The following is a 22,388-nucleotide window of genomic DNA, read 5'->3' as shown; positions in this document are numbered from 1 at the left end:
GAGGCCTTGCGCGCGCTGAGCTTCGTCGTCCGTTCAATCTTTTACTGTTCATCGATTTTGTCTGCTGGCGTTTGGTCAACCGTTGGTCCTTCTGTACATCAGCAGCAGCTTCATAGGTCAGTGACGGGTGGGGCTCGTTGGCTGTGGGGTCGAGAGAATTAGGTGGTTTTGCTTCGATTTTGCGTACGTGAGGGAATTTTACTGCAGTGGGGACGACGAGAACGTGGGGTGCTCCTCGAGCCCCGCGTGCATCCTCCTCCCCCGCTCTCCACTCCCCACCCTCCCCCCACACAGCCGCCGCCTCTTCCCTTCCCTCCTCATCTCGAGCCCTTCCCAGCCGACGGAGGAGCCCCCATCCCAATCCCGCGTCGGAGTTCAGAGGCAGGGGAGGTGTGGATCGATGATGGTGTAGCAAAGAAGAGGATGGGAGATCGAGGAGGGAGCGAGCCGTTGCAGAGGAGATGGGAGAAGGGGGTGCGCGGTGGTGAGGCATCGGCACCGGAGAAGCAGATCCGCGGTGCGCGGTGAAGCGGGATAGGTGACGCCGACCGGCGCTCGCGGGTACGTCCTGCGGGATGAGGCCGCAGCTCCAGTCTTCTCCCCGCGGTGGTCCACGGCGCTATCACTGTCGTCCTCAGCAGGAGGAGCGCGGGACGCAGAGGCGGCCGGCTCCGTCCTGCTCTTGTGCCGCCGTACCTCTGCCTTTCTCGTCCGCCGCGCCTCAGGCTAGCAGGTGGACGGCACGGAGAGCTCTCGTCACAAGACACAGGAGGATGGCTCTCGCCGACGCCGCGCTCTGCTCCTCTCGCCTCTGCCGCGCTCTGCTCCGGCTCGTCCTCGCCGCGCTCTGCTCTGGCTTGTCGTCACCGCGCTCTGCTCCGGCTTGCCACCGAAAAGGTTGTGCTTTCGGTCCAAGGAGACGATGGGTCGCCGGATCCGTCGGCCACCCCATGGACTTCGCCTGGAACGCGGGCTGGGAGGCGGCGCCGCCAGCCTGCAACCCCGACCCCGACCAACCCGGCGCCGCAGAAGGTGGAGGCGGAGTCCATGATGCTTGTCTCCGGGCCGCGCGTCGCCGTCTCCGGGCTGAGGCGAGCCGACTGCCGCGCAGGTCGTGCTCTCCACCATGTCAAGTTACCGTCCTTCGCTGGTCTTGCCGTGGATTAGGCTGTTGCGGTCCATGAGTTGACAAGTGGATTCATAAGGTCGGATTGATAAGAATCTGGATAGGAATCCTTGAGTTGGCTCGGATTGATAAGCACTAGGAATGGTGCAGCCCCCAAATCCTTGAGTTGGTTCAGAGTTAGCCTTGGCTGCTCCCCTGCTTGAAAATGGCCCTGATTTAGGTTTAGAGTTAACCTTTCTTAGGCTATTTCACACGCTATGACTGAAGTTTTTGTTCCCTGCTAAAAAGCCTTCATTTTTGTTCCCTCCGATCAGGTTCATTTTTGTGTACTGCTCCCTGCGAAGAAACCTTCATCTTATACTGCTCCCTGTTCTTATTACCCTTTCAGTGCCTGCTCTCATGAAGATGAATGTGTCATGTTCGTCAATGCCGGTGGGTATATCTGAAAAAACTGCAAAGGAAGCAGAAGACAATGTGCTCCCGAGAGAGATGGTAAGCAGTGCCATCAATCTTGACAATTAATTTGCTAGAATTATCACAAGACTTGTCAAAACTGAAAATTTTGACTGCATCGGGTAAGATTGACTGAAGAAAGCAACTAAAACTTCAGAGAATATATTGTTGTTTATATAAACTGAATACTGGTGTACTGTTAATATTCAGTAGCAGAAATTAAACTTCTGAGTATATTGTACTGTCAATATTCAGAAGTAGAAATTCAGTGGTGTGCCACTAAAACTGTGATGGTTCCTCTTTGCTGTGCAATGTTAACATCAGATTATCCAATGTTCCATATTTCAGCACAATATTCAATACTCTTATGTCCCGCACAATGCACCGCACAAGGTCCCTGCTCCCTTCCCTGCTGCAGGTAGCACCCTCCCTTTTGTTCAGTTTCAGTATGCAAGCGAACATGTGCAGTTCATGTGCACTGATTCTCAAAACTGAAGCATTTACATGGCATGTTGGTTTCTTCAGTGAGGAGACGAGAGAGGAGATTGCTGGATCTGGAAATGGAGGTCAGCACCACCTACAGGACAAGAGCGCCGCTCCTCTCCGACTCTTCAAGTCTCTCATGCTCTGCTCTTTGCTCTGGCTGAATTAGAAGGTTAGGTGTGACAAAAAAACTGAAACTTTATCTCCTAATATCCCTCCATTTTTGCAAAATCAAATTTGTGTCAGCTATGTGACCAATGATCATACACTTGTTTCGAATAATCATACGCTTATCAATTTCCACGGACAGGTTAATGGTGTATACCTGCTTCTGAGCTGCCATGCAGAGACTCTGTTATCTCTTGAATTTATCCACTGCCAACTTTATCCTGCAGTCATGGATAAAGTTTGCATTAGTCTTTGCCAGCCAGGTTCCCAAAACTACAAGTTCTAGTCCTTTTATTCTGCCTTGGTCCTAATGTTAATTTTTCTGCCATATGTTAAATTTTTTGTCATATGTAGGCCAACAGATAACTTGTGTATGTTCATCTAGCTGCAAAAGAAACTTATGACTTGTGTCGTCAGTAAAAAAAATAGTAGATAGTTGAAAGGACCAGGCACTGCCATTTGCTTGCTGTGTTATACTCTCAATGAATCTTAATTATTTCTGATATGTTTCAGTTATTTTATTTCAACAAATGACAAGACTAATCTGTCATTCACAATGTTTTTGCAGCTAGCATTAAAAGCTGATGTGTTTTATAACAGAGTGACAAATATGACTATTTGGGGAAACCATTCAACAACTCAGGTGAAGATATGATTACAAACATGGCTACTCTGTTGGTAGTGCTTTGGAGTACTGATTTGATGATTTCCACTTGAGTAGGTTCCTAATTTCTTGAATGCCAAAATTAATGGGAGGCCAGTAAAAGAAGTCATCAAAGATACAAAGTGGCTAGAAGAGGATTTTCCGATAACTGTTCAAAAGGTACACAATTCCTGATTGATTGGGACAACTAAGAGAATATTGTGTACTGATTGATTGATTGATTTCTTGAATATTTTGTATTGGCTTGAGGTCATGCAGCTGCTCTCGTTGCTTACGCAGGTACATGGAGAAGGTGGTGGTGCCGCCGAGGCTGTTGCTCCCGGTGTTAGAGAGGGCGTCGCTGACCGATGCCGCCGGCTTGCCCGAGGTGGCCTGCACGTCTTCATGACCAGCCATCTCCCCAGGTGAATCCCTTCCCTTTAGGAAAATCTATCTAGCTAATTTGTTTGTTAGGATTGCAGAACGTGAATCTTCCTTAGTCATCACCAAATTGACATGCTCTGACTAACTGAAAAACAACAAAGTATTGAATGGTGCTACTCGAATGGAGTATGAAATGGTTTAGTAATCACTTGTATGCAAAAAGAGGTGCACAATTTGATGTTGTGAGAATTGAACTGGAACGGAATTTTCATGCCTATGTTTTTTTCCATGTCGACCTATCTCCAGTCGTATGCAGATCCACAGTGGATCAAGCGGAATTGGCACATTTGCTATACAGATTGCAAAGCGCCTTGGAATCAAGATTTTTGTCACTGCAGGTTTATTGGTTCAGATAGATACAGTATATATGGTACAAAGTTGTTTTCCGGAAGCAACTCTGTTATGCCGCTCTAGAAAGCCAAAGAGAAACTAACCGCTTGCGACGTTTAAGGTGTGGATATATGCAGAAACTACAAAACCTTTGTAGCACGTATCGAAGAAGAAACTAATGGAAATGGTATTATCCTGCCATCCTCTTGTGACGCTTGATGCCCTGATGCAAAAGTAAAATAAAATTATTTGGCTTTACCAAGTTATACCCGTCAATTTCATATACATTATAACTGTAATATGTGGAATATCTCTACAAGACCTTGATGTCATTCTGGACAACGTAGGCAGATCTTACCTCCAAGGCACTCTGGATAGCTTAGCAGTTGATGGTAGACTTTTCATCGTTGGTTTCATGTGAGGCGCTGTAATTGAAGTGAACCTGCAGGCGATGCTTGCCCGAAGACCGCCTGTACAAGGTTGTATCGATCTATCTATATACAATCATGCCTCTTTCAGTTTTATGTGTTTTTTTTCCTGATAACACATCTTACTCTCTGAACACAATGCTCATAGGACTGTTGATGCTTTTCTGCTGTTAGAATTTCATGCTTTGTTTTTCGGCAACTGATTATGCAGTGCTATGATGTAGCTTTGTGTCTTCTAAATTATTTTTTACTCACAAATAATTTATTAGACAACGGAAGAGCTAAATGCGTACTTTTGTGTAGACTTACCTCCATTCACCTGATTTCTATTTCAGCATCTCGCACAATGTATTCAGAGAGATGCTGCCACTGGTGATACATCTGTGCGAAGCCAGATCCAGAATGAGTCGACAGAGTTGGGAATAGCGATACAACATCTGGGGGCTATGCTTTTGAGCTTGGACGGACAATGATGACGCTTAGAATGGGGCCATCTCCTGTATGCATTTTTCTACTATGTCACTATCACACAAGTGATTCACAAGGTTTAAGTATTCTTATAGCTTTTTTATTTTGTAGGCTAATGTTTTTGTAAATGCTGGGCATGCTGCTTATACAAACCCCACTGGACCAAGTCCAATCATGGTTCAGGCTACCTGTATAGCTTTGCTTTCCTATCATGAACTGCTGACAACTTTGTTTTGGGCTATCATGCTAGCATGCACTGTAACATATATCACTATGTATTAACATGCTACCTAAGTATCTATTTCTTTATACATTAAGGATCTTATTATCAGTCCTTAAACAAATTTTACGTGCATGATTTGAATGCTTGGTTTGCTGTCGCCCTTTGCACCATCGGCGCAACGGGTGGTTAGCTGCTTTTTTATGTGTGAGAATGTTAGGAATGTTTCTATATGTGCCCAGATTTATTTGGTGTGCCTGCTATGTTTCACTTTCACTGCTCTTTGTTGAATAAATTGAGAAATTCTTGATTCTTTTTATGTTATTTCTTTACATGAAGGATCCAGATTAAAATCTAATGTGTTATTCTTGCTGGCTTAGTTTAAACAAATGCATTTTAGATCACCTACTTCTCAGTTCATGATTTTTGATTCGGTGTGTTGCAGCTGATTACCGGAACACACTCACCCAAAGTGTCGATCTACATCCATACATAATTTACTAAAAGAAATTTTTTTTAGTTGTTTCTGCATAGGCCTCTTGGTATTTACTAGGTCACCTTCGAGATTCGTTAACTAACATACATATCCTATCTACGCTTTTCACATCCATATAATGATGCCATGTTTTTCCTTTTGAGTAGACGATTCTTTATTTATTAACCTATACATCAATATGTTGTTTCCATTGATCTCATAGTACTTTTTTGTGTGTTTCTTTATCTTGGGCTGAAAACTTATTGTCGGTTCAAGCTATTTTTAAGTCATGTATACTATGGAAGTTGTGTAAAAGAACGTTTACTGAAATGTTATGTAAAACCTATGGCTCAAAGCTAAGCTTCGGTAAATTGGAATATTTATAGATATATTTGGGAGTTTCATTAGATTAATCTGGAATTTCAAACTAATCCATTTAATTATTTGAGAGCACCAGCAACACAATTTTTGAAAAAAAAACATGCCCACCAAACGAAGGGCATGGCTATGTTGTCCATTTATGCAAATCTCTAGGAAGGAGAAACCCTCAAGAACTGCTAGGAAGGAGAAAGCCCTCCACGTCTCCGAGCCTGACTATGCCTCCGTACGTTCCCTCTTTCGATCTGTCTCTCCCCTTCCGGTCCGTTCCGTTCCCCCCTCACGGCGCCCGTGTTCGTGTCTCCTGGCCTGACGTATGTGCGTGTGTGGTTCTTCTGCAGCTCGCGGCGAGGATTGCTGTGTCCAACCTGCCGCCAAGTGGCTAGCCGCCAAGTGGAAATAGTCTGTGTGGCGCTCGTAAATAGAGAGCATTCTGGTAGAAAGGTACAGGAAAGAATAGGGAAACTTCTGTCATTTTCTTTGGTCTCTGAAAAATAAATGGTGATATGGGCTGATACATTGCTAAATTACATGATACAAACTCACTTCTCTTTTTTGATTTTTGGTTTACTTCGTTGTGCTACAATGGCTCTCCTAGGAATGTCCTTCCATGCTTTGATGTGCACAATCCAGAAAGTGCATGCATCCAGAAACCAAATAGGATTTTTTATGTGTTATCTTCTCATAAATCTTGTGCTCGTCCAATAAGAATAAGGTTTGGTGGTATTGCTTTTGTCTGTCACCCGGTAGATTTTAGACTTCAAGCTAGCTGCAGTTATTTCAGGTTATATGTGCAAATCCTTGGTGTGACATGATTGGTAACTGACCATGAATATGTTGCAATCTGATATGTCTAATTCTTGATTTATGTGGGACCATGGTCTAAAAATTGGTCCTAAAGATACATGATGTTTTTGTACAAAGTTGAGACAGTTATTTTTGAACGGAGGGAGTATTAGATTATTTTGTTCCTTTTTAATTTGGTTCTAAAGATATAGTTTCTGAGTGATCATTTTACATCAGCCAAGCTTGCCGTTGTTACAAATAATTGTTCTGTTGTTCTCAATTCACTTTCTCGGTTTTTTAATGCTACAAGCGTTATTGTTCCAGTTTTTTTTAGTTATTGATCATGCCATTTTTCTTTCTGCCTTTGTAGCTGAAGGATTAGTGAGACTGACTAAATTCTGAACATGTTCCATGTGAGAGAAATAACATGTTGATTTCATCTTGAAATAATCATAGCCGAGGGACGAGGTTCGTAACTGAGGGTCATGTGAAGAGCTGGAGGAAGAAGTTGCGAGGCTTGGAACTCTCCTTGTGAAGGGCTCAGGGACAGCAGTGAGGACTATGCCTCTTTAGTTGTAATTGTGATACTCCTGATGTGCAAGTAAACACTCCTGTGATACTCCTTATGCTACAATGTTGGTTGTTAGTACAGAGGTGGTGACATTATTTGGTTCTTTGGTATTGATTTCATGATTTGTGGTTAATACATGACGTAATACAATCCACATTGCATTATATTTCCAGTTACATCTCCTACTTACTCACTACTAACATTCTTTCTAATTCGCTTCTTGCGCCGTTGGCGCAACCAGGTCATCTAGTATGCTAAGTGATGTAGAGAACCTACAAGTACTTCCTCTGTTCCTAAATACTCCCTCCATCTCAAAATTCTTGTCTTAGATTTGTCTAAATATGAATGTATCAAGTCACGTTTTAGTATTAGATACATCCGTATCTAAGCAAATCTAAGACAAGAATTTTGGGGCGGGGAGTATTTGTCTTTTAAAAGATTTCAAATGGACTACTACATACGGATATACACAGACATATTTTAGAGTGTGATTCACTCATTTTGCTCCGTATATAGTCACTAGTTGAAATCTCTAAAAAAACAAATATTTTGAAACGGTGGGAGTACTTTTTTTCTCTCTAACAAACACTTCAAAAACAAGTCCCTTAGGAACCTCTTTCTCTGTGTCCAGGTTCATCTAGTGTTGGACAGTTGAATAGTCCTGTCACGACAGCCTATTGTCGGAGATTCAGTATTAGATCTGCCGATACATTTGAAAAAAAAGGTTTTTTTTCTGCAAAAAAAAACTGAATACATTGACTTGAATTCACTAATAAAAAGATCTGGCCTTTTCTAAAAAAAAATTGATCTGGCCCTCGTACAATTTCAGTAAGTGGTACTCCTGCTTACTAGCAGTTGTTGACGGTCAGCAGTAAGTTGCTTTGCAGTTCTAACAAGAAAAGAAAAGAAAAAATTACATGCTTCCTGTCAATTTGTAACCCCTCTCGTCCCATTTTTGATTTTCTAGCTCTGGCACACATGCTTTTTTTTAACATAGTACAGACGCAGGCGCTCATACATACGCGCATATACTCACCCCTATGAGGACCTTCGAGAGACTGAGCCGGCATATCATCTTGAGATTTACGAAGTCACCGTAGGCACCTCGTCGTCGACGGGAACGTCTCCTCCCAGTGAAAGCGCATCGCCGGAAATCATAAAATAAATCTAATGCGAGCACCAGGACTTGAACCCTGATGAGCTAGGGATATCACTGTCCCTCTAACCATCCAACCACGGGTTCGTTCGCCTCTGACACACAAACTTGTTGAAAATTGGTCGGGTAGGAATTGAACAAAGTAAAAGAAAGCAAATAAAAGGACAGTTTTTGAACGCTGTGAGAGCGAGCGTGGACATATTAATGCGTGGTATCCTAGTCTCCCCACGAGTACTCCTTCTGTTTCTTTTTAGTTTGCATATAAGATTTGGTCAAAGTCAAACTTTGTAAAATTTAACTAGCTTTGTAGGAAAAGATATGGACATTCACACTATGAAATCAATATTATTAGATGCATGATGAAATTAGTTTTCATAACATATAACTTTATTGTAGATGTTGATACTTTTTTCTATAAATTTAGTCAAACTTTACAATGTTTGGCTCTGACCAAATCTTATATACAGACTAAAAAGAAACGGTTGAAGTATAAAGGTAGGAAGAGGAATGCATCTTATGCTACAGTGACACATCAACACCATGGTCTTGTCTTGGAGCGCCAAATTTCTTGTGTGGATTTGCAAAAAGAATTCCATTTGTGCTTGATAAAAATGCTGTGATATCTTGTGTGGATTTGCCAAAAGATAATACTAATGCTTTTCTCAACAAACTTGATAAGGAACATCGCGGCTGGACACGCCACTTAACAGCTCTGGGAGCTAAATCAGTGCACTTCAAATCAGACTATAATAATGTCAGGCCAACTCCACCGCGTGACCCAAATCAACCCCAAATCGTCCGTTTGTGTCCTTTTGAGGTAAAACGGACAAACCCAACAACCCAATGCATGAGAGCATACGGACGTTTCGTCCGGTTTGTGTCCGCTTTTGCCCCATTTCCAGATCAAGATTGCTCTTGGTTTGGGGCCAAAGCAGACATAAAGCGGACGTCTTCGCGTCCTCGTCGTCCGTGTGTGTCCGCCCTCGACTCCACCTGTCACACTCTCCTTTTCTATGGTAGGCGAGGGAGGACGAAGGAGAGGCAGCGGCGAGGCGAGGCGGGGAGGCGAGGGCGAGGGCGGGCGCGGCGAGGCGAGCAGGCGCGCGCGCGGGCGCCGCGGCGAGAGGGCCAGCGGGCGCGGCCTCAGGAGGGGCCGGGCGAGCGCGCGCGGGCGCCGCGGCGAGAGGGCGAGCGGGCGGCCATGGCGCGGGTGCGCGCAGGGGGCGGCGTGCGCGGGCGCGGGGCGGGGCTGCGGGCGCGATGGTGGGCGACGGGCGGTGGGGCTGAGCGCGCGGGGGCGACGCGCGGACGCGGAGGGGCGCGGCCCGAGCGGAGCGCAAGCGCGTGGGGGACCGGTGCTTGGGCGCGAGGCAAGACGCCGCTGCGGCGGGCCGGCCGCGGAAGACGCGTGCGACGAGGAGGCGCGAGGGTCCGGCCGCACGGGTGGCAGCGAGCTTGGGCGGACGAGGCGTGCACGCGGGCGCGGCGAGAGCGAGGGCACAAGCACGGCGACGCGTCGGGCGTGACGGCGGGCATGCGGTCGCGACGGGGGCGAGGGCGTGCATGAGCAGGAGCGGCCGTGGCGGCGAGTTCGTTATGCCTGCTACGTGTTCGAAGAAATGACGAGGACGGACAGCTGGTGAAATGGGATGAAAATAAGGTAGCAGCGTTGGGTGGAGTGAGTTTGTCCGGTCTCTATCCGGCGTTTGTTCTCCTTATTTCTATTATTTCTATCCATACAGAGAAAATCCGAACAAAATGGGTATAAATTTTGGGTCGTGCAGTGGAGTTGGCCTCAAGTGTGTGCGCCAACCAAAACCAGACGAGGCAGGAGAGGAGTGAAGGAGGTGAAGTAGGAAACGACAAAGTGAGTACACCCACCGCATAGGTCCCGTTGGCCAATGGGCGATGCGGGCAGCCCAACGGTGCCACGTACAGAGGAGCAAGGGGCGAGGCCGGGGTGTCCGGACGTGCGCTTCTGCTCCTACATCGCATTGGGCGGGCCTGCATCCCCAAATATTCAGGTCCGCTGGACAGGGACACATGCAATGATGAGTTCTTGAGCCTCTTCCCTGAAACGATGGTCAAGCACATTCTCACGGAGGAGTCCGACCATGCGGCATTGGTCATCCGGGCGGCGGCATCACTGGATGCTAGGAGGTTTAAGAAACAAACGGGGTTTAAGTTTGAAGAGGCCTGGACACGGCACGATGATTATGAACAAATGATCCTGAGGGCCTGGGAGCAAGCAAAACTGCAGCATGGGGAGCGGGCGGGGATGTGCAGCAAGTTGGGCACCTTGTCAAAGGCCATGCAGACTTGGAGTCGCGAGGTTTTTGGCTCTCTCCGCAAACAGATCAGCAAGCTAAAGGTACAGCTAAAAGACGCGAAAGAAAGGGCGCTGGTGACCGGTTACTTTCAGGAGGTCAAGGATGTGGAGAGTCAGCTACATGATTTGTATGAGATGGAGGAGATTTACTATAAACAGCGCTCACGTATTGACTGGCTGTAGTGGGGCGATCAAAACACAAAATATTTCCAGAACCGGGCGTCTCATCGAAGAAGGAAAAACGTGAAAGCTCTTCGTAGGGAGGATGGCACGCTCTGCAATTCTGATGAAGATATGCGTGCTTTGGCTGCGAACTTCTATGCTACTTTGTTCAGGTCTGAGGGCTCACATGCAGCGGCCAGTGTGTTACAACACATTGCTGCAGTAGTCTCGGACGAGATGAATGGGAAGCTTACAGCCGGGATCACTGATGCTGAGATAGAGACTGCTCTATTTCAGATGGGCCCTACGAAAGCACCGGGCCCGGACGGTTTTCCGGCCTTGTTCTATCAACGACACTGGTCGTTAGTCAAGGAGGATGTGTGCAAGTCAGGTGAAGGAGTTTCTGCATGGGATAGCGACACCAGAATGTTTCAATGACACTATTATTGTGATGATACCTAAAATCAATTCACCGGAGTTGATGTCTCGGTTTAGACCGATCAGTTTGTGTAATGTACTTTACAAAATAGCAACAAAGGTTCTTGCCAATAGGCTCAAGGGGATCCTTCCGGTTTTGATCTCAGAAGAGCAAAGCGCTTTTGTACCGGGACGGCTCATCACGGATAATGTTCTGGTGGCATATGAGTGTGTGCATGCTATCAGAATGAGGAGGTGGAGGAAGCCGTTGTGCGCGGTTAAGTTAGATATGATGAAGGCTTACGATAGGGTGGAGTGGAGCTTTCTGGGGAGGGTGTTGGAGAGGTTTGGTTTTCATGCAAATTGGATTCAAATGGTTATGAGGTGTGTGACGTCGGCAAGGTTCACGGTGAAACTCAATGGGGGGGTGTCAAATTCTTTTCTGCCGACAAGGGGTCTCAGGCAAGGTGATCCTTTATCGCCTTACCTATTTTTGTTCTGTGTGGAGGGATTCTCGGCGCTGCTTAAGAATGCACAAAGTTCTGGAGACATTAAGGGGGTGTCTTTTGGGAGCACTGGCCCCATGGTCACCCACCTCCTCTTTGCGGATGATAGCATTGTGTTCCTTGAAGGTTCTGAGAGTAATCTTCTCGCCCTTAAAACAATCCTCGGAGACTATGAGGTGGCATCGGGACAGAAAGTTAACTTGCAAAAATCTTCTATTTTCTTTGGCAAAGGAAGCACAGATGATACCAAAGACCACCTTAAGGCAGTGATCGGGATCACATCCGAAGCTCTAAGTGAGAAATATTTGGGGCTGCCCACAGCTGTGGGGAAATCAAAGGAGGGAACTTTTAAATATGCCCGGGAGAGTGCAAAAGGGAAGGTCACGGGATGGAAGGGGCAAGATCTATCTAAGAAGGCTCGTGAGGTTTTGGTCAAATCGGGGCTCCAGTCAACCCCAACTTTCACCATGAGTTGCTTTCAGCTCACCAAGAAATTGTGCGGGAATCTGACATCTATCTCTTCTAACTTTTGGTGGGGTGAAGCTAATGGTGAGAAAAAGGTTCACTGGATTGCATGGAAGCAAATGTGTGACAGTAAGCAGGAGGGAGGAATGGGATTTTGAGACATGGAAGCTTTTAACAAGGCCTTACTTGCTAAGCAGGCCTGGCGACTGTTGCAGGTCCCTTCATCTCTATGCGCCCGCGTCCTCAAGGCCCGCTACTATGACCATGGGTCTATCCTCAATGCAACCTGCCCCGGTGGTGCATCATATACCTTCAGGAGCATTTTGCATGGCAGAAACTTTCTCTTGGATGGTCTTATATGGCGGGTGGGTGATGGGTCGTCCATCCGCATTCATCATGATAATTGGATCCCTCGTAAGGGTAGCCTAAGGCCACCGGGCCAAGGGTATGTGACGGGGATGACGAGGGTGAGCGACCTCCTAAATGACGCGGCATCAGGATGGGATCGACACAAGCTAGAAGCAATGTTTACAGAAGATGATGTTCAGATATACTTCAGATTTGTGTGGGTGGCCTGGGTACAGACGACTTCTTAGCATGGAACTTTACGAAGGATGGGAAATTCTCAGTAAAATCAGCTTATCACTTATGCATGGAGAAGAAGAGGGCGAGAACTGGACAGCCGGGCTCGTCATCTACGGCGGTGAACCACCGGAGTTAGCTGGCGCTGTGGGGTACCGACGCGCCGGGGAAGGTGTTGATACACGTGCAGCGGCTGATCAAGAACGGCTTGGCGGTCGGATCTGAACTTCTTCGTAGAAGGATCAAGCCTGGCGTGTTTTGCCCAGCGTGTGGACGTGAAGAAACTATGTATCACAGATTTTGGGGCTGCTATCATTCCATGCTTTTCTGGAAGGAGCTGAACTCGGTATTGGGTGCGAGGGTGGCGAACCCACCTAGTTCGATGTGCACTCAGGGTTCGGTCGCATCATGGATGCTTCAGTGGATGTCCGATGCTTCGGAGGATGACAAGTCAGCGATGGTGCAAGGATTATATGCTATATGGCTGGCTAGAAATGACACCCGAGATGGGAAACGAATAGAAGAGGCCAAGATGGTGGCGAGAAGAGTAGCAGTGCTTATGGATGAATGGAAGAAAGTGCGGATGCGGCCAGAAAGCTTGACTGCACCAACCCAACGAGCAAGATGGGAGCCACCGGCATCGGGCAGGATAAAGGCCAGTGTTGATGGAGCTATGTCGCGGACGGGGCAGGGAGGAGGCACTGGGGTAGTGTTCAGAGATGAAGCGGGAGCTTTTAGAGGTGCGAACGCTGTTTTCTTTCCGGACATCACAACGGCAGAAATGGCCGAGTTACGGGCATGCAGGAGGGCGGTGGCATTAGCTCTACAAAGAGGAGTACCCAAACTCCACCTGGAGATCGACTGTCTGAACGTGGCCCGAATGCTGAACGAGAAAGATCAAAATCTGTCGGCGGTGGGCATCATAGTGGAAGAGATCAAGGGGTTGGCTACAAATTTGGGGGAGTTCAAAGCTACATGGGCGCGGAGGGAGGCGAATAAAGCGGCTCATGAGGTCGCCCGGTTCGGCTTTTGTAATAGCGTTTCAGTTCCGTGGGAGACTTATCCTTCAGATTGTATTCTGAGTATTGTGTCTGATGAACTTCCTGGTTTAATTTAATAAAGTGGGGAAGTGATTATAGAAAAAACGACTGTGCGCCCACCCAATTCCGTTGCCACATTTGTGCTTGTCCTGCTCCGCCGACCCGACCGGACCGGCTAGCTTCATGGGCTTGGGCTGTACCAGGACCTACCAGCACGCCACTTAAGGCCACAACACATGCGGGCATAGTGGATCTGTACTACACAAGCGACAAATCAGTCCTCCCCCGTACACGTGGAAGAAGGATCGAGAGCCGACTAGGCCCAGTCGGGTTGTTTAGGCCAACTCGACGGCGCGACCCAAACGGACGTTTGTTTTGTTCGGATTCTGTTCGTTTGGATAGAATAATGGGGTCATGTTTAGGCTGTTTTTAAAATGAGGTGGCCGTGCGCCCAACGCGCGGACGCATCCTGGCCGCATTCTGTGCGCGTACATTTTTCTTTGTAAGTCCTTAACTTTTTTCATCATTCATTTTTGATATATGGGAATACATCATCAAATTTTGACTAGAAAAGTAAGACTAAAGAAAACAGGAACCACAAGAATACATTTTAGAAGATATCCAATTTCCATAACTGCTCCTGTAAGTTGGATTAGTGCCTTCTCGATGTATTCATTATTGATCTGCGGAGGAGGCTCGATCTTGTGTGCTTCTTTTTTCTTTGAGTCTAAAGAAGTAGAGGTTGCTTCCTCGCATCTAGTCTCATGTCTGGCCTCTAATCTAGCAACAAGTGCACTAGTCTCATCTCTAGCCTATGCTATCTAAAAGTGCACGAACATCTACTAAATTACGCTCTATCAATATATTGATGTACTCTTCTTCCCAATACCAAAACTTGCATCCATGCTACACAATAAATTTTTTAAGTTAGCACAACTAGTCAAATCTAAAGAGCACAACCGAAGCTAAAAAGAGCACATACCCCATCGTTTAAGCACTTGATGAACACCCATCCGGGATGTTCCGGCGTTGTAGACACGCGACGCACGGCCTTCTTTGGGCAGTGGTCGCACTTAATGAGTGGCAACGGAGCGCCGACGAGCTTTTGGGCTAGCACCGAGCCCGGCCGACCGCCATTCGTGTATCTACCGGCGAACCACCGACAGTGTAGATCCGAACGGCTAGAGGAGGAGCCACTGCCTGCATGTGGCCTTGCGGCCCTGCCAGGGCCTTCCGGCCTGGTGCTCGGCCAGTCCATGGCGCGGCGCGGCCTCCCACAGTCGGGCGAGCTCAAGACCGACCGGATCCGCCCCAAATCTGGCCGGCGGGTGCGCAAATCAGGTGGTCGTGGTTGGGTAGCTCAGGGGCGCCGGGAGGAAGGGGCAGGGCGAGCGCGCGTCCGAGCTGCACAACTGCAATGGCAGCGGCAGCGGCGTGGGGAAGAGTGGAGAAGAGTGAAGGGGGTGCGGCCGGAGGGAGGGAGGGGGCGGATAGAAAAAGGCGTCCCTGTGCCACCGACGGGCAGGCCAAGGGAGGACACGCGCGGACGCCCCACCCGTCCGCGTGCTATCCGTTTCACCCCAAAAGCGGCGCAAACTTGGCCCGGGGATGGGTCGAAAGTGGACAGAAAACGAACAAAAGTCCGTCTGCGCCCGCGCGCTGGGCCGTCTGGTTCGTCAGTTTTACCCCAAACGGACGCGCGTGGACATGATGGGGTCGCGCGGTGGAGTTGGCCTTAGACACTTTCACGCCTTCAAGGCGGCTCATCAAATTGGGTTGGACTGGTTTGGAAATCAAAATCCTTCAAACATTTTTTTGGCATCAAATTGAACGAAACCTTTTAAACTCCAGCCATCTGCCATGTTGGATTCCGACAGCTATGTCTCACCCAAAATCCCATGCAGCTCACATTTTCTTCACAATCCTACACTCCTTTCTCAAGACAAACACTGCCCAGGCCTTGCCGCACACGGACGTCGTACTCCCCTGAATCGGGTCATCGCCTAGGTACCCTCGGCCCCTGCCACGCCGTCCATGACAGACATCTTACAGACAAATGCCAAAGTGCATTTTTATGTTCTCGTTGTTTACTTTAAAACAAACATGTTGGCTTCTGATGAGGAGTACTTCTACACCGACGTCATGCCTTCATATTCGTTGAATGATGACGAATATGAGGATGAAACGACGAAGATGAGGGTGATTCTTGAAGAAACGGAGTGTGTGGAGGAGTATGCTCTCAACTTCAATGGTTCAACAAAGGGACATTAAATGTTGAGTCGGCGTGGCACACGTCTGAACTTCACAAAAGTAATAGCAATACTTATCTAAATCAAGTGAAATTTGGTAGGTTAGGAGATGAGGTCAAAACATGGCTATGAGAATTACTTGGAAATGTTTGGAGAAACATCCCTATGTAAGTATTTCAAATATTTGAATTTTGCATACACAAATTATGGGTGATTTGGTCCACTTATACTCATGTCCAAGTACCATATGAGTGTCTCCAAATTTTCCCAAATATTTTGTATACAAAAAAATATTTTCCTTTATTTGCCATTTCTGGCCATTCCAGAAATAATTAAGAAGGGGGGTTTTAAACTTTTCAAACATATTTTATCATGGAAATAGTGGTCTTTATATATAGTAGACCCTAAATATGATTTTTTTAAGGAGCATCTATTAAGTAAAAATAAATACTTGTAGTTCAAACCATAGTTTTATGGTTTTAGGCAACAAAATGACTTTAAAGTTTTTGGGGCCAAAATGATTTGTAAATAAAATACTTTTAGGTCCTGACCACTTGTGATGATCTTTGGGTGATGTTTGAGACAAGGTGAAGGGAATTGTCCTAGGGATTTTCTATGGATTACGAGCACATGGAAATCAAACAATTCAAGCAATGCAAGAAAAACAAAATAAATGGAAATTGAAACTAAAATATCATAAATATTCAAAAATTTCTTTATTGACTCAAGACAAGATCATAAAACTCAGGGTGTCACAGACCTTCCCCCCCTAAGAAGAACCTCATCCATGAGATTCCCTAGCTAGACACTAAAGAAAGACAGAATTCAGATCTGAGATAGTCTTTGCGTTCCCACGTAGCTTCTTCAGTGTGGTTGTTCTAGTGAACCTTGAAATACTTGATGGTGCGTCTTCTCGTCCGCTGTTCGGCTTCGTCAAGAATGCGAATTGGGATTTCGCGATAAGTGAGATCTGGCTGAAGATCGATGGTGTGATGATCGATCTCTTTGTAGAGATCTGGCTTCTTGGGGACTTGAAGAAATATTTGAAGTTTAGAGACATGGAAGACGTTGTGCACATATGCTAGTTCTGGAGGTATCTCAAGTTGGTAGGCAACTTCTCCCTGCCTTCCGGTGATCTTTAAGGGTCCGATATATCTTCGGGAAAGCTTTCCTTTGACATGGAAGCGTTGATTTCCCTTGAGCGGGGTGACCTTTAGGTAGGCGTGATCTCCGGTCTGGAAGATTATGGGGCAACGATAAGAATCGGTGTAGGCCTTTTGTCTTGATTGGGCGGTCATCACACGTTCCCAAATCAGCTGCACTTGTTCTTCTGCTTAATGTCAGGCCCGAAAATGGTGCTCTCTTCGGGCTCCGACCAGTTGAGAAGGGTCCAACACTTCCATCCATATAAAGTTTCAAATGGTGCCATCTGGATACTAGACTGGTAAGTGTTATTTTAGGAAAATTCTGCCAAGGCAATCTTCCCATTTGGCTCCATAAGCTAAGACACAAGTTCTTAGCATATCCTCGACTATCTGATTTACTCACTCTATTTGTCCACTGGTCTATGGGTGAAAGGCGGTGTTGAAGGATGATACGTCTCCAACGTATCTATAATTTATGAAGTATTCATGCTGTTATTTTATCATTCTTGGGTGTTATACAATCAATTTATAACAACTTTATATCATTTTTTGGGACTAACCTATTGACCCAGTGCCTAGTGCCAGTTGCTGTTTTTTGCTTGTTTTTTATATGGCAGGAAATCAATATCAAACGGAGTCCAAACACCGCGAAACTATTTTGGAGATTTTTTATGGACCAGAAGACCCAGGTTGGGCTAGAGCAGCACCTGGGGGTGCCCCGAGGGGGGCACAATCCACCAGGGCGCGCCTGGGGGCCCAGGCACGCCCAGGTGGGTTGTGCCCACCTCGGTGGCCTCCCGCACCCCCTCTTTACCCTATAAATTCACAAATATTCCGAAGACCCTCGGGGTTAACCTAGATCAGAAGTTCCGCCGCCGCAAGGCCCTGTAGCCACCGAAAACCAATCTAGACCCTTTCTGGCACCCTGCCGGAGGGGGAATCATCTCCGGTGGCCATCTTCATCATCCCGACGGCCACCACGATGAGGAGGGAGTAGTCCACCCTCGGGGCTGAGGGTTTGTACCAGTAGCTATGTGTTTAATCTCTCTCTCTCTCTCTTGTGTTCTTGAGATGTCACGATCTTGATGTATCGCGGGCTTTGTTAATATAGTCGGATCATATGGTGTTTTCCCCTCTCTATCTTGTTGTGATGAATTGAGTTTTTCCCTTTGAGATTTCGTTGTTATCGGATTGAATACTTTTATGGATTTGAGAACACTTGATATATGTCTTGCAATTGAATACTCGTGGTGACAATGGGGTATCGTATTGATTCACTTGATATATGTTTTGGCACTCAACTCGTGGATTCCCGAGGTGACATTGGGGTAATCTATGCATAGGGGTTGATGCACGTTCTTGTCTTTGTTTCTCCAGTAGAAATCTTGGGGCACTCTTTGAAGTTCTTTGTGTTGGATTGAGTATTATGAATATGAATTTGCTTTGGTATTATTTTAGTACGAACTCTAGGATAGATCGAACGGAAAGAATAGCTTTGTGTTATTTTAGTACGAACTCTTGAATAGATTGAACGGAAAGAATAGCTTTGAGGTGGTTTCGTACCCTACAAACAATTTATTCTTATGTTCTCCACTAGATAGGAACTTTGGAGTGATTCTTTATCGCACTTTGAGGGGGTGGTTATATGACCCAATTATACTAGCATTATTGAGAGATTGCACTAGCGAAAGTACGGACCCTAGGCCTCATTTTCAAGCATTGCAATACCATTTTTGTGCCCGTTTACTATTTGCTACCTTGCTGTTTTTATTTATTCAGATTATAAAAATATATTTCTACCATCAATATTACACTTTTATCACCATCTCTTCGCCGAACTAGTGCACCTATACAATTTGCCATTGTATTAGGTGTGTTGGGGACACAAGAGAATTCTTGTATTTGGTTGCAGGGTTGTTTGAGAGAGAACATCTTCATCCTACGCCTCCCACGGATTGATAAACCTTAGGTCATCCACTTGAGGGAAAATTGCTACTGTCCTACAAAACTCTGCGCTTGGAGGCCCAACACGAGTTTACAAGAATAAAGTTGCGTAGTAGACATCAAGCTCTTTTCTGGTGCCGTTGCCGGGGAGGTGAGTGCTTGAAGGTATATCTTTAGATCTTGCAATTGAATCTTTTAGTTTCTTGTTTTATCACTAGTTTGGTTTATAAAAGAAAACTACATAAAAAATTGAATTGAGGTTGCGTCATATTATTGATCATCTTTATAATATCTTTCTTGAAAATGATGGTTCGGAAAATTGTGCTCAATTGTTAGAAGAAGAAGTCAATAAAATGTTTGGCACAAAATATTTGAATGATGAGCATGATTGCAATGTTGTTAGTATGAATTTTTGAATACCCATGATGCTAATGATATGCAAAGCCATAAGCTTGGGGATGCTATATTTGATGAATATGATATTTTTAGTCCCCCAAGTTTTGATGAGAATATTTACTATGATGAAAGCATGCCTCCTATTTATGATGATTATGTTGATGAAAGTGGTTTTGGAGAGGTCATGACTTTATTTAATGATGAATCCACTATTTTGGAGGAGGTTGCAATTGATTATGACAACAAAGTTGCTATCTATGATGATTAAGGTGATGACATTTATGCTATAAAGAATAATGATAACCATAAAACTTGCCATCATGATTTTAATTTTTACTCTCATGATAGTTATTTTGTTGAGTTTGCTCCCACCACTAATCATGAGAATAAATTTGCTTACGTGGAGAGTAACAAAATTTCTATGCTTTTGTGTCATGAAAAGAGTGTTGTATGTGATGGTTATATTGTTGAATCCGTTCATGATGTTTCCAAAAATTATTATGAGGAAGGAATTTATGCTCTTACATATCTCAATAATATCAAGTTTCTTCTCTATGTGTTGATTGTTTTGAAGTTGCACTTGTTTTGCCTTCCTATGCTAGTTGATTCTTGTTCCCATAAGTTGTTTGTTCACAAAACCCCTATGCATAGGAAGTGGGTTAGACCTAAATGTGCTAGTCATATGCTTCATGATGCTCTCTTCATGTTTCAATTCTTATTTTTTATGCAAGCATCATTGAAATCATCATGCCTAGCTTAAAAGGCATTAAAGAAAAGCGCTTGTTGGGAGACAACCCAACACTTTTACCTACTGTTTTTGTGTGTTCACATGATTATGCTACTGTAGTAATCATGTTTTATTGCTTTTGTTTCAATAAAGTACCAAGTAAAGCCTTTGGGATCATGTTGGGTGATAGCTGATTTGACCCTGCTGAAAAACAGAAACTTTTGCGCTCACGAAAATAAGTCTCATTTTTAACAGAAGAGTGCTTTTGAGTTGATTCTTTTTTAATAAGTTTAATATACAAATTTCTCACGTGGTCCAAAAATTTTCATAATTTTTGGAGTAGCAGAAGTATGGTAGTTATCCAGATCATTACAGACTGTTCTGTTTTTGACAGATTCTGTTTTCAATGCATAGTTTGCTTGTTTTCTAGTTTCTCTGGCCTATATTGCTCAATATAAATTGTGGAAATGGTATGCTACAGTAGGAATTGTGTGGAAACAATTATGAATCTTGTCCTTGACAGTACCAAAGTGAATTATTTGTCTTTATCATACTAATCCATCTCACAAAGTTCCGTTAAGTTTTGTGTGATTGAAGTTTTCAAGTTTTGGGTAAGATATCGATATGAGGAGAATGAGGAGTGACAATACCCTAAGCTTGGGGATGCCCAAGGTGTTGGGGAACGTAGTAATTTCAAAAAAAATCCTACGCACACGCAAGATCATGGTGATGCATAGCAACAAGAGGGCAGAGTGTTGTCCACGTACTCTCGTAGACCGATAGCGGAAGCGTTAACACAACGCGGTTGATGTAGTCGTACGTCTTCACGATTCAACCGATCAAGTACCGAACGTACGGCACCTCCGAGTTCAGCACACGTTCAGCTCGATGACGTCCCTCGAACTCCGATCCAGCCGAGTGTTGAGGGAGAGTTTCGTCAGCACGACGGCGTGGTGACGATGATGATGTTCTACCGACGCAGGGCTTCGCCTAAGCACCGCTACGATATTATCGAGGTGTAATATGGTGGAGGGGGGCACCGCACACGGCTAAAAGATCGTTGATCAATTGTGTGTCTAGAGGTGTCCCCCTGCCCCCGTATATAAAGGAGCAAGGGGGAGGCCGGCTGCCCTTGGGGCGCGCCAAGGAGAGGGGGAGTCCTCCTCCTAGTAGGAGTAGGACTCCCCTTTCCTAGTCCAACTAGGAAGAGAGGGGGGAAGGAAAGAGAGGGAGAGGGAGAGGGAAAGAGGGGCCGCGCCCCCCTCCCCTAGTCCAATTCGGACTCCTCATGGGAGGGGGCGCGCCACCTCCTGGGCTGCTGCCCTCTCTCTCCCCTCAGGCCCACTAAGGCCCAATACTTCCCTGGGGGGTTCCGGTAACCCCTCCGGCACTCCGGTTTTATCCGAAACTTCTCCGGAACACTTCCGGTGTCCGAATATAGTTGTCCAATATATCAAGCTTTATGTCTCGACCATTTCAAGACTCCTCGTCATGTCCGTGATCACATCCGGGACTCCGAACAACCTTCGGTACATCAAAACATATAAACTCATAATATAACTGTCATCGTAACGTTAAGCGTGCGGACCCTACGGGTTCGAGAACTATGTAGACATGACCGAGACACGTCTCCGGGCAATAACCAATAGCGGTACCTGGATGCCCATATTGGCTCCTACATATTCTACGAAGATCTTTATCGGTCAGACCGCATAACAACATACGTTGTTCCCTTTGTCATCGGTATGTTACTTGCCCGAGATTCGATCGTCGGTATCTCGATACCTAGTTCAATCTCATTACCGGCAAGTCTCTTTACTCGTTCCGTAATACATCATCTCGCAACAAACTCATTAGTTGCAATGCTTGCAAGGCTTAAGTGATGTGCATTACTGAGAGGGCCCAGAGATACCTCTCCGACAATCGGAGTGACAAATCCGAATCTCGAAATACGCTAACCCAACAAGTACCTTTGGAGACACCTGTAGAGCACCTTTATAATCACCCAGTTACGTTGTGACGTTTGGTAGCACACAAAGTGTTCCTCCGGTAAACGGGAGTTGCATAATCTCATAGTCATAGGAACATGTATAAGTCATGAAGAAAGCAATAGCAACATACTAAACGATCGAGTGCTAAGCTAACGGAATGGGTCAAGTCAATCACGTCATTCTCCTAATGAGGTGATTCCGTTAATCAAATGACAACTCATGTCTATGGCTAGGAAACATAACCATCTTTTATTAACGAGCTAGTCAAGTAGAGGCATACTAGTGACACTCTGTTTGTCTATATAT

General features: G+C 45.7%; 2 protein-coding genes across 51 annotated transcripts; both read left to right on the top strand.

The window, feature by feature from the left end:
- The first annotated feature begins 35 nt into the window (after nt 1–35).
- Nucleotides 36–7,137, top strand: LOC141025628 (uncharacterized). Of its 50 annotated transcripts, none has more exons than XM_073501428.1 (14): nt 229–1,111; nt 1,515–1,618; nt 1,928–1,997; nt 2,105–2,234; nt 2,373–2,493; nt 2,799–2,873; nt 2,952–3,053; nt 3,174–3,298; nt 3,564–3,834; nt 3,999–4,126; nt 4,411–4,574; nt 4,655–5,842; nt 5,958–6,060; nt 6,773–7,137. In XM_073501428.1, exons 5-9 carry the CDS (start codon nt 2,404–2,406, stop codon nt 3,748–3,750), a joined length of 579 nt encoding a protein of 192 aa, XP_073357529.1. In that variant the 5' UTR covers nt 229–1,111; nt 1,515–1,618; nt 1,928–1,997; nt 2,105–2,234; nt 2,373–2,403; the 3' UTR covers nt 3,751–3,834; nt 3,999–4,126; nt 4,411–4,574; nt 4,655–5,842; nt 5,958–6,060; nt 6,773–7,137. The 50 variants fall into 47 exon arrangements, with proteins under 50 accessions (XP_073357526.1, XP_073357543.1, XP_073357540.1 ...); XM_073501427.1 differs by having other exon boundaries at nt 3,995–4,126; XM_073501435.1 differs by lacking the exon at nt 3,564–3,834.
- A 5,910-nt stretch (nt 7,138–13,047) lies between these two features.
- On the top strand, nt 13,048–13,707 carry LOC141026033 (uncharacterized). Its single transcript, XM_073501980.1, has one exon. The coding sequence runs from the start codon at nt 13,048–13,050 to the stop codon at nt 13,705–13,707; it is 660 nt and encodes a 219-aa protein (XP_073358081.1).
- Nucleotides 13,708–22,388: the final 8,681 nt, after the last annotated feature.

This window comes from Aegilops tauschii, chromosome 6, assembly GCF_002575655.3.
Source record: "Aegilops tauschii subsp. strangulata cultivar AL8/78 chromosome 6, Aet v6.0, whole genome shotgun sequence".
NCBI lineage: Eukaryota > Viridiplantae > Streptophyta > Magnoliopsida > Poales > Poaceae > Aegilops > Aegilops tauschii.
The sequence above is the reverse complement of the archived record's forward strand: the minus strand, read 5'-3'. Positions and strand labels throughout refer to the sequence as shown.

Bases quoted from the DNA above. Each gene is read 5' to 3' on its own strand.
- LOC141025628 (XM_073501425.1), top strand. From the start codon at position 2,404: ATGCAGAGACTCTGTTATCTCTTGAATTTATCCACTGCCAACTTTATC. The intron at 2,874-2,951 runs GTGAAGATATGA...CCACTTGAGTAG, and splicing joins GAAACCATTCAACAACTCAG to GTTCCTAATTTCTTGAATGC. The intron at 3,054-3,173 runs GTACACAATTCC...TTGCTTACGCAG, and splicing joins TTCCGATAACTGTTCAAAAG to GTACATGGAGAAGGTGGTGG.
- LOC141026033 (XM_073501980.1), top strand. From the start codon at position 13,048: ATGGTGCAAGGATTATATGCTATATGGCTGGCTAGAAATGACACCCGA.